The sequence below is a fragment of the Schistocerca americana genome, chromosome 1 (genome assembly GCF_021461395.2).
Source record: "Schistocerca americana isolate TAMUIC-IGC-003095 chromosome 1, iqSchAmer2.1, whole genome shotgun sequence".
Lineage (NCBI taxonomy): Eukaryota > Metazoa > Arthropoda > Insecta > Orthoptera > Acrididae > Schistocerca > Schistocerca americana.
This window is the reverse complement of record NC_060119.1, coordinates 814,144,024-814,158,731: the sequence shown is the minus strand read 5'-3', so window position 1 is coordinate 814,158,731 and position 14,708 is coordinate 814,144,024. Positions and strand designations below refer to the sequence as shown.

At 42.4% G+C, this 14,708-nt stretch overlaps 1 protein-coding gene across 1 annotated transcript in view; it reads right to left on the bottom strand.

The window, feature by feature from the left end:
- LOC124612933 (glutamate-gated chloride channel-like) overlaps nt 1–14,708 on the bottom strand; it is a 156,036-nt gene that overhangs the window by 86,966 nt on the left and 54,362 nt on the right. Inside the window, exon 4 of the mRNA XM_047141435.1 lies at nt 5,574–5,641. Coding sequence (XP_046997391.1) covers nt 5,574–5,641 — 68 coding nt within the window. The remainder of the gene's footprint in view (nt 1–5,573; nt 5,642–14,708) is intronic.

Genomic DNA, 14,708 nt, shown 5'->3' with positions numbered 1-14,708 from the left:
TTGCACTTGAGAATTTTCGAGCCGGTATTGATGTCTTTTGGGATGCGTTACATGATCATAAGATGTTCAGTCAACATGAATACAGCCGAGCAGTTATCACCACCAGCTAGAAAATTCTCAGCTGCAGTAACAGCCCACCACAAAAACTGATAATTGAAGAAAACTGCCAAATACAGAAAGCCATATCGGAAGGAAAACAAGTAATAAATGAATGTACACAGCTCGCTGCAACGAAAGTATGATCTCTGTCCTCAAAGAACTAGGAGATAAACACACATACACAATAATGGAATATAGCTGAACAAAATTCACAAACCTTCACCTACTTACACACACACACACACACACACACACACACACACACACATTGTCAGAGACATACCTCACATAAATTTAAAACTCCCACCAACAACACATTCAACTATTAAAAAAAATGGCTCTAAGCACAATGGGAACTTAACATCTGAGGTCATCAGTCCCTAGAACTTAGAAATACTTAAACCTAACTAACCTAAGGACATCACACACACCCATGCCCGAGACTGGAAACGAACCTGCAACAATAGCGGTCGCGCGGTTCCAGACTGAAGCGCCTAGAACCGCTCGGTCACTGCGGCCGGCCTTCAACCATTCAACTGTCCGTCATCTTGTTTTCGTAGTTTCTAATCAGTGATAGTGAAAGTTACAAAGCGCAGTTTTTCACAGTGAAAATAATGGGAAACCGTCAAAAGTGAGGGGAACATATTACAAATACACTCACAAACACACACACAATCTTCTACGTAGAATTAATAATGGGCTGAACCAAAACGTTTCCATTTGTAAAACTTGAAGGCAAATAACTTTTTTACAATAAATTATATGTGATTGTAAGTGACAGACAGCGAAAGGAAACCAGCTGTAATGCAAAGCATAAAAAAAATCAGGAAAACCCAACACATGTTAACAAAAGTTGAATACACAAAACTCTGTCTGTTTCTCAGATTTCTGAACCCTTTCTGAAACTATATATGTATATATATATATATATATATATATATATATATATATATATATATATATATTGTGTGTTTGTACATATGGTAAAGGGCATTTTTCCTTTTCAATAGAGAGTAAATGTAAGCCCACTGATGACTCTGAAACTCAGTGAAACATGTCTGGGCAATAGAAGGAAAGGAAACGATGGCGCTTCGCTAAACGCGAACACCTCCAGAAAGAAATTAACGTGTAAGCAAACTCGGAAAGAAGAGCTTCAACCTGAAGATGACTTAGGAACGTTGCTCCACTGTAATTTGAAGTACAACAACGTTGACATAATGTCGCACGTCCACTACTAAACACTGCGTGTTCACAACTGACTGGTCGAATGTACATCTGTGGTTTACAGATGTTAGTTCAAACTGGCACCATAGTTAACGGGCTGGCGATGCATATACGCCAGGAGATAAACTGACGGAAATTTTTAGACGGGTGGTGTATGTCTTTTCTCTTGAAATATGTAAGCCCAATGTCTCTTTACTACTGATCTGGGAGTGTTCCTTAATTCTTACGTCAAAATATATGTCAGTAAGGCCAATATAACTTTTTTCACTACTTCAACTTAATATTCTACAGACCCACAGATTTTCCAAACTTATAATTCTATGCAAAAACGGACATAATGTCTGATAGGATAGTCGCAATCAGTGATTTTACAATGTTACTTATAATCCGTCTTGATTTCAAAATGTTTATTCATATGACCGGTTTTGGATCATCTATAACCATTTTCAGACCTGATATTTCGGTTACAGGAGTAACCCGTCCAAATACAGAAACTTTCACATGCTGCGTCACATGTTCTAGATGAACCGAAACCGGTCATATACATAAACATTTTGCAAAGAAGATGGATTATAAGTAACATTGTTATAATTCTAAATTGTGACACATTTGAGTTTACGTTATCAGGTGTTCTTAATCCCGTAATTCTGGAATTTGTGCTCAGTCCTATTTACGTACTCCATAGGTGAGGTATTTGACCTTATCAAATGAAGGTTGCAAATATGACTTTTCATATGTTTATTTATTTATTTCCTTTTTTTTGCTTATGACTTTCAGGATCTCTCGCTCACACTCGTTTGCATCAACCGCTTTTTCCTCCTCCAGTTGGCATAACGGAAAGCTTATAAATCTGTGGATAACGCACATATAATCACATCAGTACAGATTGAATTACTACGTATTTGAAAAACATGTCAATCAGTTTATTACAAATAAATAATTCTTTCTACCTCAGATTATGTAATGTATTTAGTCTTCCAGTGCAGGCTGCTAAATTTCTTAGCGAAATTCTCCACTAGCAATTTGTTCTCATTGTACTGAATAATTCAGTAGGAAACGTGTCTTCTGTAATAAATGATGTCTTCCTTAACTGCATAAGAAAAATAATGCCTGCTGTAATTCCAGATAAAAAATTATCCATAAGCCACTAACATACATACTTCAATTCCGTGAGCTATAAAATGTTAAGGTTATCAGGCAGAGTGCGGACAGTGAGCGATGAAAAAGTGAGAGGATCTATAAATGTCTCAGAAGAAGGAATCTGCTTGTTGCTTCACACAAATCATTCTAACTTAGCCTTATCGAAGCATTCATCTTGCTGTCAACTCAGGGCTTAGTCAACGAGTCGGATTCCTGCAGTCATTCCAGTGTCTATGTTTCATTGCATGACAGATGGACATGCTTGTACTCCGATATTTTAATCTCTAAGCATTCGACTGTGTATCCCTTGTCTGACTTCAGTCTCCAAGCACAAAAGTAACACCGCATCTGAGAGCTAATCGCCGTAGACAAAATACGTAAAGTGCGAGGACAATAATACCAGGTCGGCCGGTGGTGGGCTCTTACCAGGAGGCGCTGGTAAAGCTTTTGGGTTGTGTGGTTGTGATCTGCGGAACTTTTCCGTTCCTACCGTTCCGTACAGTGCTGCGGTGCTCATCTTCTGAAATGCTCCTCGGTCCACTAAGTTTTGCCTATTCGGCAAGACTCAGCGGATTGAGCAGCACTTCTCAAGATGTCCAGCGCAGCTCTAGACGAAATGTTAGGAATGGAAAAGTTTTATGGATGACCACCATATACCCTAGCAGATTTTCTAGCAGCTAAGACATCTGCTCATGAAAGCCTGCGTTTTATGGTCTGCCTGAAAGGTTTAGGCCAACTGTGAAGCAGCACAAGAAGGATGGAGTTGAGCTGGCCCAGATCACCGCCTTAGAGCTGCAGGGCATGGGGGGTGAAGACTGACTACTGTCAATAGGCAGTCACACGTCACACGTCACAAGACGAAATCGACAGTTTGCGTCAACATTATATCAGCCGCCCACGATTTCACATAACACTGATTCGTCAAGTGAAAGGGACTAAGTGCTTCACCCTCCATCCCCCCTTCGCCCCGTCCCCATCTTATTTGCTCAATTCTGATTCATGCCTACGCCAAGTCAAATTGGCACTGAGACTACATATACAGGGTGAGTCACCTAACGTTACCGCTGGATATATTTCGTAAACCACATCAAATACTGACGAACCGATTCCACAGACCGAACGTGAGGAGAGGGGCTAGTGTAATTTTTTAATACAAACCATACAAAAATGCACGGAAGTATGTTTCTTAACGCAAACCTACGTTTTTTTAAATGGAACCACGTTAGTTTTGTTAGCACATCTGAACATATAAACAAATACGTAATCAGTGCCTTTTGTTGAATTGTAAAATGTTAATTACATCCGGAGATATTGTAACCTAAAGTTGACGCTTGAAACCTCCGACGTTCAGTTCTGTGTTGTAACAAACAGCTGCAACATACATCGCGCTTCTACAGAATGATCTGCCAACGTTGCTCGAAAATGTCCCACTGGAAACGCGTCGACGTACGTGGTATCAGCATGACCCTTGACAGGATGTTCGACGGGCGTTTCATAGGACGTTGAGGACGCATAAATTGGTCAGCCCGTTCTCCTGACCTTACACCTCTCGACTTCTTTCTGTGGGGTACGTTAAAGGAGAATGTGTACCGTGATGTGCCTACAACCCCAGAGGATATGAAACAACGTATTGTGGCAACCTGCGGCGATATTACACCAGATGCACTGCGGCGTGTACGACATTCATTACGCCAGAGATTGCAATTGTGTGCAGCAAATGATGGCCACCACATTGAACATCTATTGGCCTGACATGTCGGGAAACACTCTATTCCACTCCGTAATTGAAAACGGAAACCACGTGTGTACGTGTACCTCACCCCTCATGGTAATGTACATGTGCGTCAGTGAAAAAGACCAATGAAAAGGTGTTAGCATGTGGACGTAATGTGCTGTTCCAATCTCTTCTGTACCTAAGGTCCATCACCGTTCCCTTTGGATCCCTACGTAATTCGGTGCTCTCCTATACACACCACACTGGACTCGCATTCGGGAGGACGACGGTTCAATTCCGTCTCCGGCCATCCTGATTTAGGTTTTCCGTGATTTCCCTAAATCGCTTCAGGCAAATGCCGGGATGGTTCCTTTGAAAGGGCACGGCCGATTTCCTTCCCCATCCTTCCCTCACCCGAGCTTGCGCTCCGTCTCTAATGACCTCGTTGTCGACGGGACGTTAAACACTAATATCCTCCTCCTCCTCCTATACACACGATCGAACAGCGGAGGAGTGGTACTCAAACGTCAACTTTAGGTTACAATATCTCCGGATGTAATTAGCATTTTACAATGCAACAAACGGCACTGATTACGTATTTGTTTATATGTTCAGATGTGCTAACAAAACTAACGGGGTTCCATTTAAAAAAACGTAGGTTTGTGTTAAAAAACATACTTCCGTGCATTTTTTATGGTTTGTATTAACCAATTACACTAGCCCCTCTCCTCACGTTCGGTCTGTGGAATCGAGTCGTCAGTATTTGATGTGGTTTACGAAATATATCCAGCGGTAATGTTAGGTGACTCACCCTGTATATTAGTTTTCTTCGAATGATGACAGTAAACTGCACACTTCATCCGAACAAGCCTCGACAAGGCCAACTGTACCGACCGGTCGTCGTACCATCCTCGGCCGATAGGCGTTACTGGATGCGTATATGGAAGGACAAATGATCATCAAACAGTTTCCCGGGCGTTGTCAGTCTTCGTGACTGGAGCCGCTACTTCTCCAGCAAATAGCTGCTTAGTTGTACTCACAAGGGCTGAGTGCACCCAGCCGGCCAACAGCGCTAGGCAGACCCAGCCGGTGACCCATCCGAGTGCTAGCCTAGCCCGACAGCTCTTAACTTCGGTTATCTGACGGGAATCGGTGCTACCACAGCGGCAAGGCCTTTGGCGAATGACAGCAATAAACACTCAAGCGCAATTCACTACTTCTTTAGCGTTCAACGTGGATCGACCTTATTAGAAAAATTCAATATCTGAATAAATTTACTATAAGGCAGAAGCTACAACACGCAGCGTCCCACATGAAGGGGCACTAACTAGCTTATAGCATGTAGAGGGCAGAACTAGAGGCAGCAGGCAAAGTACGTTAGTTGTGACGGACTTACCATATGCTGATCATCTATTCTGCTGATGGAGCGTACAAAGATGTTAACTTTTACCACAGTGGGACTCTCTGCAAACGAGAAAACAAAGCAAACAAATAATTATTCAAAAAACAGAAAAAGTGTCTGCCTCAGCTTTTATCTTGCATTTATTACATATTGCTGCAACCAGCATAATACACGTTTAGCTATGGCGACATGTCTTTTTACGCTAAGGAAAAACAACACTTCAGCAAGAATAGATAACACAAATTAACTGTAAGAAATTGTAGTTTAAGATGATTCGAAAGAAGGCCTAAGAAAGCAAGATAGTATCTAACATTCTGCATGGTGTCTGTTGTTCTATGTCGTGTCTCCCTACAACTTCCGCGCAGCGACGCTCTGAGCGTGTTTTTTAAGGAATTGACTAGTTTGAACCTGGGACCTGTTGCTGGTAAGGAGACGCCAGACCACACATGACATGTAAAGTTCAGAAGAGTTCAGTGAGACTAGCGATGATATAACCAAATACTTCATGATTTCAGCGTCAGCTCCACTGCACTCCCTGTAAAAGAATCTTAATACTAACTAAATTTAGTGGAAGGGGTTCAAGGCTTTCCTATTTTTAGTTAGCTGGTAAAATAACGTCGAAAAAGCAGTTAAGTTTACCATTGGAAATTTTATTCTACTCACAAAATATTGTTTATAAATTGCACTATTGATAAAAGGAAATATTTTAATACAGGATGATAAAAACCAACTGCGTTCAACAAAAATGTGAACGAATATTCCCTGAATGGGTTTCCAAGTTCTACAATGGATCGAAGGATGACCTATGCCATGTCACATCTATAACCTAGGTTTAAATTAAGTTTCACAAAAGAGAAAACTATCAAAATGGTTTACAGTGACCCTCAATTATCTTTAATTGCTTATCTAACTTGTCGTAAATTTCAGTGGCTGATGTGGCTTCTCAATAATTATATAACAGAAAAATCATCGCGTTTCAGATTTTAACTTATGTAGCAAATGTGAATACCATGAGCTTTAATTGACGATCGACACTAGTATTACGCAAAACGGGGGTGTAACAGATGAGACTTCAGCAGTTCTGAGTGAAGCCTTATGCGCTCAAAAATTCAGCATCGCGTGCGTTCATTACCTTGTCGTTGGTTATGCAGCGTCAGAGGGCGGCGGGCGACGCAGCTCCATACAGCTCGCCGTCTCGGAAGCCACTCTCTCCTAACTTCTCCATAGTACAATTTACCGAAGTTGGTTTTAAAAAAAACTATCTGGCTGTGTTTTCATCCGACCAATCAGGGTCTCAATGTTAACCATAAGCTCCGCCTACAAAAATTCTGTCTATCCAATGAGAAACGTCATACTTTTCGTGGTGGGGCAATGTTTTTAAAGTTTGCAACGTAACAGAGACGCGAAAAAGTGTCACGCTAAAACTTGCAGCTGGTGTGGCCCTTTTAGTGTTATCGTAAGATCTATACTGTTCTTCTGTAGGGCTCTATCTATTAACATGGGCTGGGGGGTGGCCCTGGTGGTTAGCTGGCGACGTGGGTGTCCGTCCCTTATCGTAAGGCCTTCTAGCTTAACACGGTTCTGCTCTCGGCTTCTGTTATCGTTTCTCCCCTCGGAACTGCGTCTGTCATACGGTGGGAAGGTATGACATGCATTTAGGCATTCTTGTGTTAGTCTGTGGTATTCCATTTGCTCACTCGTTACTCGTATTACTTTGGTTAATTTAATGTCACGATTTATTCGGAGCTATGTGACATACTACTGGATTTGCTTATCATGTCAGGGTTTTCATGGAAGGTGTTGGATTTGCCTGACACCTTACAAGTAAGTATAGAAAAGAGGTGTGACAAAGAACACTGTGATGACGTTCTGGAACACTGTAAGCTAAGAAATTGCCTCTCATAGCCAAATGAACAATAGTTGACTGTTTTGCACCTTGTGGATATATTTTCAGATATGTATACCGCACTATGTTCTCATACGAGGTGTGACAATAAATAAGGGACCATGGGCCAAAGATGAACGACTAGTAGCTATGAAGTGTGTAGCCTTCTCAGTCGAATGCTGCACCTCTGGTATCTGTAGACAAATCTGTGAGGCCGTGGCCTTCATTCGTGTAATCATTGTCATTTTATTTTGCTGGAATGGCAAGTGTGATAACAGAGAAATCAACTGTCGTGAAGTTTCACATAAAACTTGGAAAAAACTTCTACTAACACCCAACTTTTATTAAAAGAAGTGTATGACGCAGACTTTATTATATATGCGAGGTTTTGAGCAGTTCAGGCGCTTCCAAGGTGTATGATTTTACGGTTTGGTCATCCAAAGCTTAGATACGAATCGAAACATTTAATGTTTTAAAAGTATTAAAATCTCCCTAATAACTTCTGGTAGCAGCATTAGCCGTTAATAGTTTCTTTATTATACGATCACGCACGACCGGTTCCGTAATGATTTAATCGCATTCTGTGGTGGATAACTAACCACTAACTCCGTCCGAACACGCCGAGGAAGGCCCAACGGTACCGACTGGCCGTTCGTCTCTCTCTCAACCGGTATGCATCACTGGATGTATAAATCGCGGGGCATGTGGCCAGCACACCACTCTCTCATTGTAAGGTTTGGTTACTGGAGCCGCCATTTATGAATGTAGTTCCTGAATACGTCTCACAGAGGCTGGACGCACCCCGCTGGTCAACAGCGCTCGGCAGACACAGACAGTGAACCATCAAAGTGCAAACTAAGCCCGACAGCGCTGAACTTCGTTGATCTTACAAGAGCCGGTGACACCTCTGCAGCAATGCTGTTGGCCTAATGTGTATAAATCTATGAAAAATATAATGAGAATTTAAAAAATATAAAATGGTAAAAAAGAGGAAATTCACCCAGAGAAATCGGGAACAAATACCCACATAAATAATCTAAGATTGGGTCACTAAAGATACAGTCTACTGAATTGCATTCGAACTGTGGGAAGCACTTAAATCCGATGATTATAAAATTAAACAGCCAAAATTTCAGTGGGTAGCAGGCGCAGCCAGTGTACATGAGCACTGGGAGCCGGAAGTATGGACCTGAAAAGTTCATATAAAACCCCGGAAAAAAGCTACACAGAATGAATCTGCGTTTGGATAGAAAATTTTAAAGACTTACCAGTGATGAAAAATCAAATGATGACCGCAAAGGCCACATGGTGGAAACGGGCTATTCCTGAAGTAGGAAGGTCAGGTCACCAAACAGCCTGTTTCACATATTGTTATTCAAGCTTTCGGCGCGTAAATGGGTCAGAGATAAGCAGCCGAGTATGGAAGTATACAGCTAGAGGGTGCAAATACGGAGACAGAAGAAACACGATTACGTACCAACCGAAAGTTGGGAACCGTTACAAAATAAAGAGGAGAAAGAAAGTAATTAATATAAAAAAACCAAGAAGGGAATTACAGAAAGCGCGGTATGAGATGCTATGATAAAAGTAGAAGTGCTGTGCAAAAAAAGGCCTGTGATAAAACACGAGTAATAGAAAAATTTTACAGAGTGGTTTATAGAAATGGTTAAAACTACAACTAAACCCATTAGGGGAACAAATTAAATGGAAAATAGTATCCGTTCCACAGCTACATTTACGCTGCTTAGAAATCAAAGATATTTGGTGAATGTAAGAAGAAGATGAATACGCTTGATCAAATAATGAAGATGCAGCAGGATTGGGCTATGTTACACGTCGAAAATCATGCTAATAAATACGTGTGCAGTAACTGTAGATCGTGCGATAAAAGACCAGTCTGTCTTCCGATGCGCAAGAGGCGAGATGTTCACCTACTCCAGTGCAAGCTTCAATGTGTACAATTGGGGAAATGTTGGTAATACATGCAAGCACATCGCTGAGGACTGTATCCATAGCCTCCTACACAATGAGGGTAGAGAAAAGGTAATGGATGACCATGTGGTGGACTTTTTGGGTCATCAGTCTTCTGATTGGTTTAATGCGGCCCGCCACGAATTCCTCTCCTGTGCCAACCTATCAGCTGAGAGTAGCACTTACCACCTACGCCCTCAATTATTTGCTGCATGTATTCCATGCTCTGTCTTCCTCTACAATTTTTGCCCTCTACAGCTCCCTCTAGTACCATGGAAGTCATTCCCTGATGTCTTAATATATGTCCTGTCATCCTGTCCCTTTTCCTTATCAGTGTTTTCCACATATTCCTCTCCTCTCTGATTCTGCACAGAACCGCCTGAACCCTTGCCTTATCAGTCTATCTAATTTTCAACATTAGTCTGTAGCACCACATCACAAAATCTTCGATTCTCTTCTGTTCTGGTTTTCCCACAGCCCATGTTTCACTTCCATACAATGCTGTACTCCATACGTACCCTCTCAGAAATTTCTTCCTCAAATTAAGATTTGTATTTGATACTACTAGACTCCTATACACCAGGAATACCTTTTTTGCCATTGCTAGTCTGCATTTGATGTCCTCCTTGCTTCGTCCATCAAAGGCTATTTTACTGCTCAGATAACAGAATTCCTTAACTTCATCTACTTCGTGACCATCAATCTTGATTTTAAGTTTCTTGTTGCTCTCATTTCTCCTACTTCTCATTACTTTCGTCTTTCTTCGATTTACTCTCAATTCATATTCTGTAGTCATTAGATTGTTCATTGCATTCAGCAAATCATGTAATTCTTCTTCACTTTCACCGAGATAGTAATGTCATCAGCGAATTGTATCATTGATATCTTTTCACCTTGAATTTTAATTCCACTCCTGAACCTTTTTTTTTTTAATTCCGTCGTTGCTTCTTCGATGCACACATTGAACAGTAGGGGCGAAAGACTATATTCCTGTGTTACGTCTCTTTTATCCGAGCACTCTGTTCTTGGTTGTAGACTCTTATTATTCCCTCTTGGCTCTTGTACATATTGTTTATTTCTCGTCTCTCCCAATAGCTTACCCTAATTTTTCTCAGAATTTCGAACATCCTCCACCATTTTACATTGTCGAACGCTTTTTCCAGGCCGACAAATCCTATGAACGTGTCTTGATTTTTCTTTAGTCTTGCTTCCATTATCAACTGCAATGTCAAATTGCCTAAAGCCGAACTGATCGTCGTGTAGCATATCCTTAATTTTCCTTTCCATTCTTCTGTATATTATTATTGTCAGCTACTGTGATGCATGAGCTGTTACGCTGGTTGTGCGATAATTCCCGCACTTGTCAGCTCTTGCAGTCTTCAAAATTGTGTGGATAATATTTTTCCGAAAGTCAGATGGTATGTCAGCAGACACATACATTCTATACAGCAACGTGAATAGTCGTTTTGTTGCCACTTTCCCCAATGGTTTTAGAAATTCTGATGGAATGTTATCTATCCCTTCTGCCTTATTTGATCTTAAGTCCTCCAAAGCTCTTCTAAATTCTGATTCTAATACTGGATCCCCCATCTCTTCTAAATCGACTCGTGTTTCTTCTTCTGTCCCATCAGACAAATCGTCACCTCATAGAGGCTTTCAGTGCATTCTTTCCACCTATCCGCTCTCTCCTCTGCATTTAACAGTGGAATTCCCGTTGCACTCTTAATGTTACCACCCTTCCTTTCAATGTCGCCGAAGGTTGTTTTGACTTTCCTGTATGCTGAATCTGTTCTTCCGACAACAATTTCTTTTTCGATTTCTTCACTTTTTCATGCAGCCATTTCCTCTTAGCATCCCCGCCCTTCCTATTTATATCATTTCTCAGCGACTTGTGTTTCTATGTTCCTTAGTTTCCCTAACAGTTTTGTACTTCCTTCCTCCATCGATCAACTGAAGTAATTCTTCTGTTACCTATGGTTTCTTCGCCGTTACCTTCTTTATACCTATGTTTTTCTTTCCAACTCCTGTGATGGCCCTTTTTAGAGATGTCCATTCCTCTTCAACTGTACTGCCTACTGAGCCATTCCTTATTACTGTATCTATAGCCTTAGAGAACTTCAACTGTATCTCTTCATTCCTTAATACTTCGGTATCCCACTTCTTTGCGTATTGATTCTTCCTCACTAATGTCTTAACTGTAGCCTGTTCTTCATCACTACTGTATTGCTATCTGAGTCTATATCTGCTCCTGGGTACGCCTTACAATCCAGTATCTGATTTCGAAATCTCTGCCTGACCATAATGTAATGTAACCGAAATCTTCCTGAATCACCCGGCCTCTTCCAGGTATACCTCCTCCTCTTGTGATTCTTGAAGAGAGTAATCGCTACTGCTAGCTGAAATTTATTACAGGACTATCTCCTTCCTTGTCCCAAGCCCATATTCTCCTGTAACCTTTTCTTCTAAACTTTTCCCAACAATTGCATTCCAGTCCCCCTTTACGTACTGTATTAATCTTTGTATATTCTCATATACTTTCTCTATCTCTTCATCTTCAGCTTGCGACGTCGGCATGTGTACCTGAACTATCGTTGTCGGTATTGGTTTGCTGTCGATTCTGATAAGAACAACCCTATCTTCCTATTCATAACGAAACCTACTGCCGTTATACCATTTTCTGCCACTGTTAATATGACTCTATACTCATCTGACCAGAAATCCTTGTCTTCTTTCCATTTCACATTACTGACGCCTACTATATCTAGATTGAGCCTTTGCATTTCCCTTTCCAGATTTTCTAGTTTCCCTACCATGCTCTGACATTCCATGCCTCGACTCGTAGAACGCTGATTATTCAATCTTTTTCTTATCGTCACTTCCCTCTTGGGCAGTCCCCTCCCAGGGATCCGAATGGGGGACTATTCCGGAATCTTTTGCCAATGGAGAAATCATCATTACACTATTTCAATTTAGGCCACACATCCTGTGGATACACGTTATGTGTCTTTAATGCAGTGGATTCCGTAGCCATCTGCTTCATTATGCCGTTGATCATTGCTGATTCTTCCGCCATTATGGGCATTTTCCCACCCCCAGGACAAGAGAGTGCCCTGAACCTACGTCCACTCCTCCGCCCTCTTTGACAAAGCCGTTGGCAGAATAAGGGTGACTTATGCCGAAAGTCTTCGGCCGCCAATGCTAATATTTTAATCAAAATTTCAGCAGTGGCGGGATTCGAACCTGGGATCAAAGATGTTTTGAATATTTTACCACATATAATGTCAGTGCTGCGGGATGGCGTGGAGATGCATTTCAGTATTCACGCAGAAGAATGCTTGTGCTGTAAACGACTACCTATTTCTAAATTGTCTAATATCCCTCATCCACTTGAGTCTACTCCGCAATGAACCATAGCTGTTCACCTTAAAGTTTGGAGAGCAACTGGCCTAGTTCGTAACACCCCTACCAGAGAGGGGAAAAAAGGGCGGAAACCAATATAACCTTGAATCTGGTCACGCGATAGGCTTCAGCCAATAGGATGACAGTATCTGGTGATGTCATCTGAGGTGATATAGGGCAGGCTCAGCAGCTCTGCGGCTTCAGTCTCACTCAGTCAGCCTGCTGCAGCAGCAGCAGCAGCAGAAGAAGAACCGTGAAGCGTCAGCAGCAGCGAGATGGAGCACACATATGCAGAATAGGAAGAAATGGAAAAGTAAGTATTGCATATCACATCTTTGTCTGTAGTTAGCATTAGTATTACTATTGAGTATTACTATTGACTGTTTTCATGTGTTGGTCTGTATGTAACGCTTCACCTCCACTTTGTTCAGCAGTAGCCTTCGACATGTCGAGGCCTGCAGGGTTGAAAACCAATATGTCGACCTCTGCCACATCCAGACCTGCAACAACCTACCGCCATTTTGTTCAGACCTGCACTGAGCTCTGGACGTGTAGCCGGCCGGTGTGGCCGTGCGGTTCTAGGCGCTTCAGTCTGGAACCTCGTGACCGCTCCGGTCGCAGGTTCGAATCCTGCCTGGGGAATGGATGTGTGTGATGTCCTTAGGCTAGTTAGGTTTAAGTAGTTCTGACTTCTAGGGGACTGATGACCACAGATGCTAAGTCCCATAGTACTCAGAGCCAATTGAACCATTTTTTTCTGGACCTGTGGCAGCAACAAACTACAGCATGTCTGAGCCTTTAGCGACCAAATAGGATCCTGTAGCACACATAGCCCACTGCAGTCAGGCAGCAGTAGCTGGCCGAGACACAAGCGGCAACAGGGAAGTAACCGATATTGTGACTTTTACGAGTTCCTAACCAGGAGCGAGTTTTATAATATCATCTGTGTGCTTTAAGACACTACTGGCCATTAAAATTGCTACACCACGAAGATGACGTGCTACAGACGCGAAATTTAACCGACAGGAAGAAGATGCTGTGATATGCTAGTGATTAGCTTTTAAGAGCATTCACACAAGGTTGGCGCCGGTGGCGACACCTACAACGTGCTGACATGACGAAAGTTTCCAATCGATTTCTCATACACATACAGCAGTTCACCGGCGTTGCCTGGTGAAACGTTGTTGTGATGCCTCGTGTAAGGAGGAGAAATGCGTACCATCACGTTTCCACTTTTGATAAAGGTCGGATTGTAGCCTATCGCGATTGTGGAATATCGTATAGCGACATTGCTGCTCGCGTTGGTCAAAATCCAATGACTGTTACCAGAATATGGAATCGGTGAGTTCAGGAGGGTTCGGGAGGGTAATACCGAACGCGATGCTGGATCCCAACGGCCTCGTATCACTAGCAGTCGAGATGACAGGCATCTTATCCGCATGCCTGTAACGGATCGTGCAGCCACGTCTCGATCCCTCAGTCAACAGATGGGGACGTTTGCAAGACAACAAACATCTGCACGAACAGTTCGAAGACGGTTGCAGCAGCATGGACTATCTGCTTGGAGACCATGGCTGCGGTTACCCTTGACGCTGCATCAGACAGGAGCGCCTGCGATGGTGTATTCAACGACGAACCTGGGTGCACAATGGCATAAACGTCATTACTTTCGGATGAATCCAGGTTCTGTTTACAGCATCATGATGGTCGCATCCGCGTTTGGCGATATAGCGGTAAACGCGCATTGGAAGCGTGTATTCGGCACCGCCATACTGGCGTATCACCCGGCATGATGGTATGGGGTGCCATTGGTTACACGTCTCGGTCACCTCTTGTTGGCATTGACGGCACTTTGAACAGTGGACTTTACATTT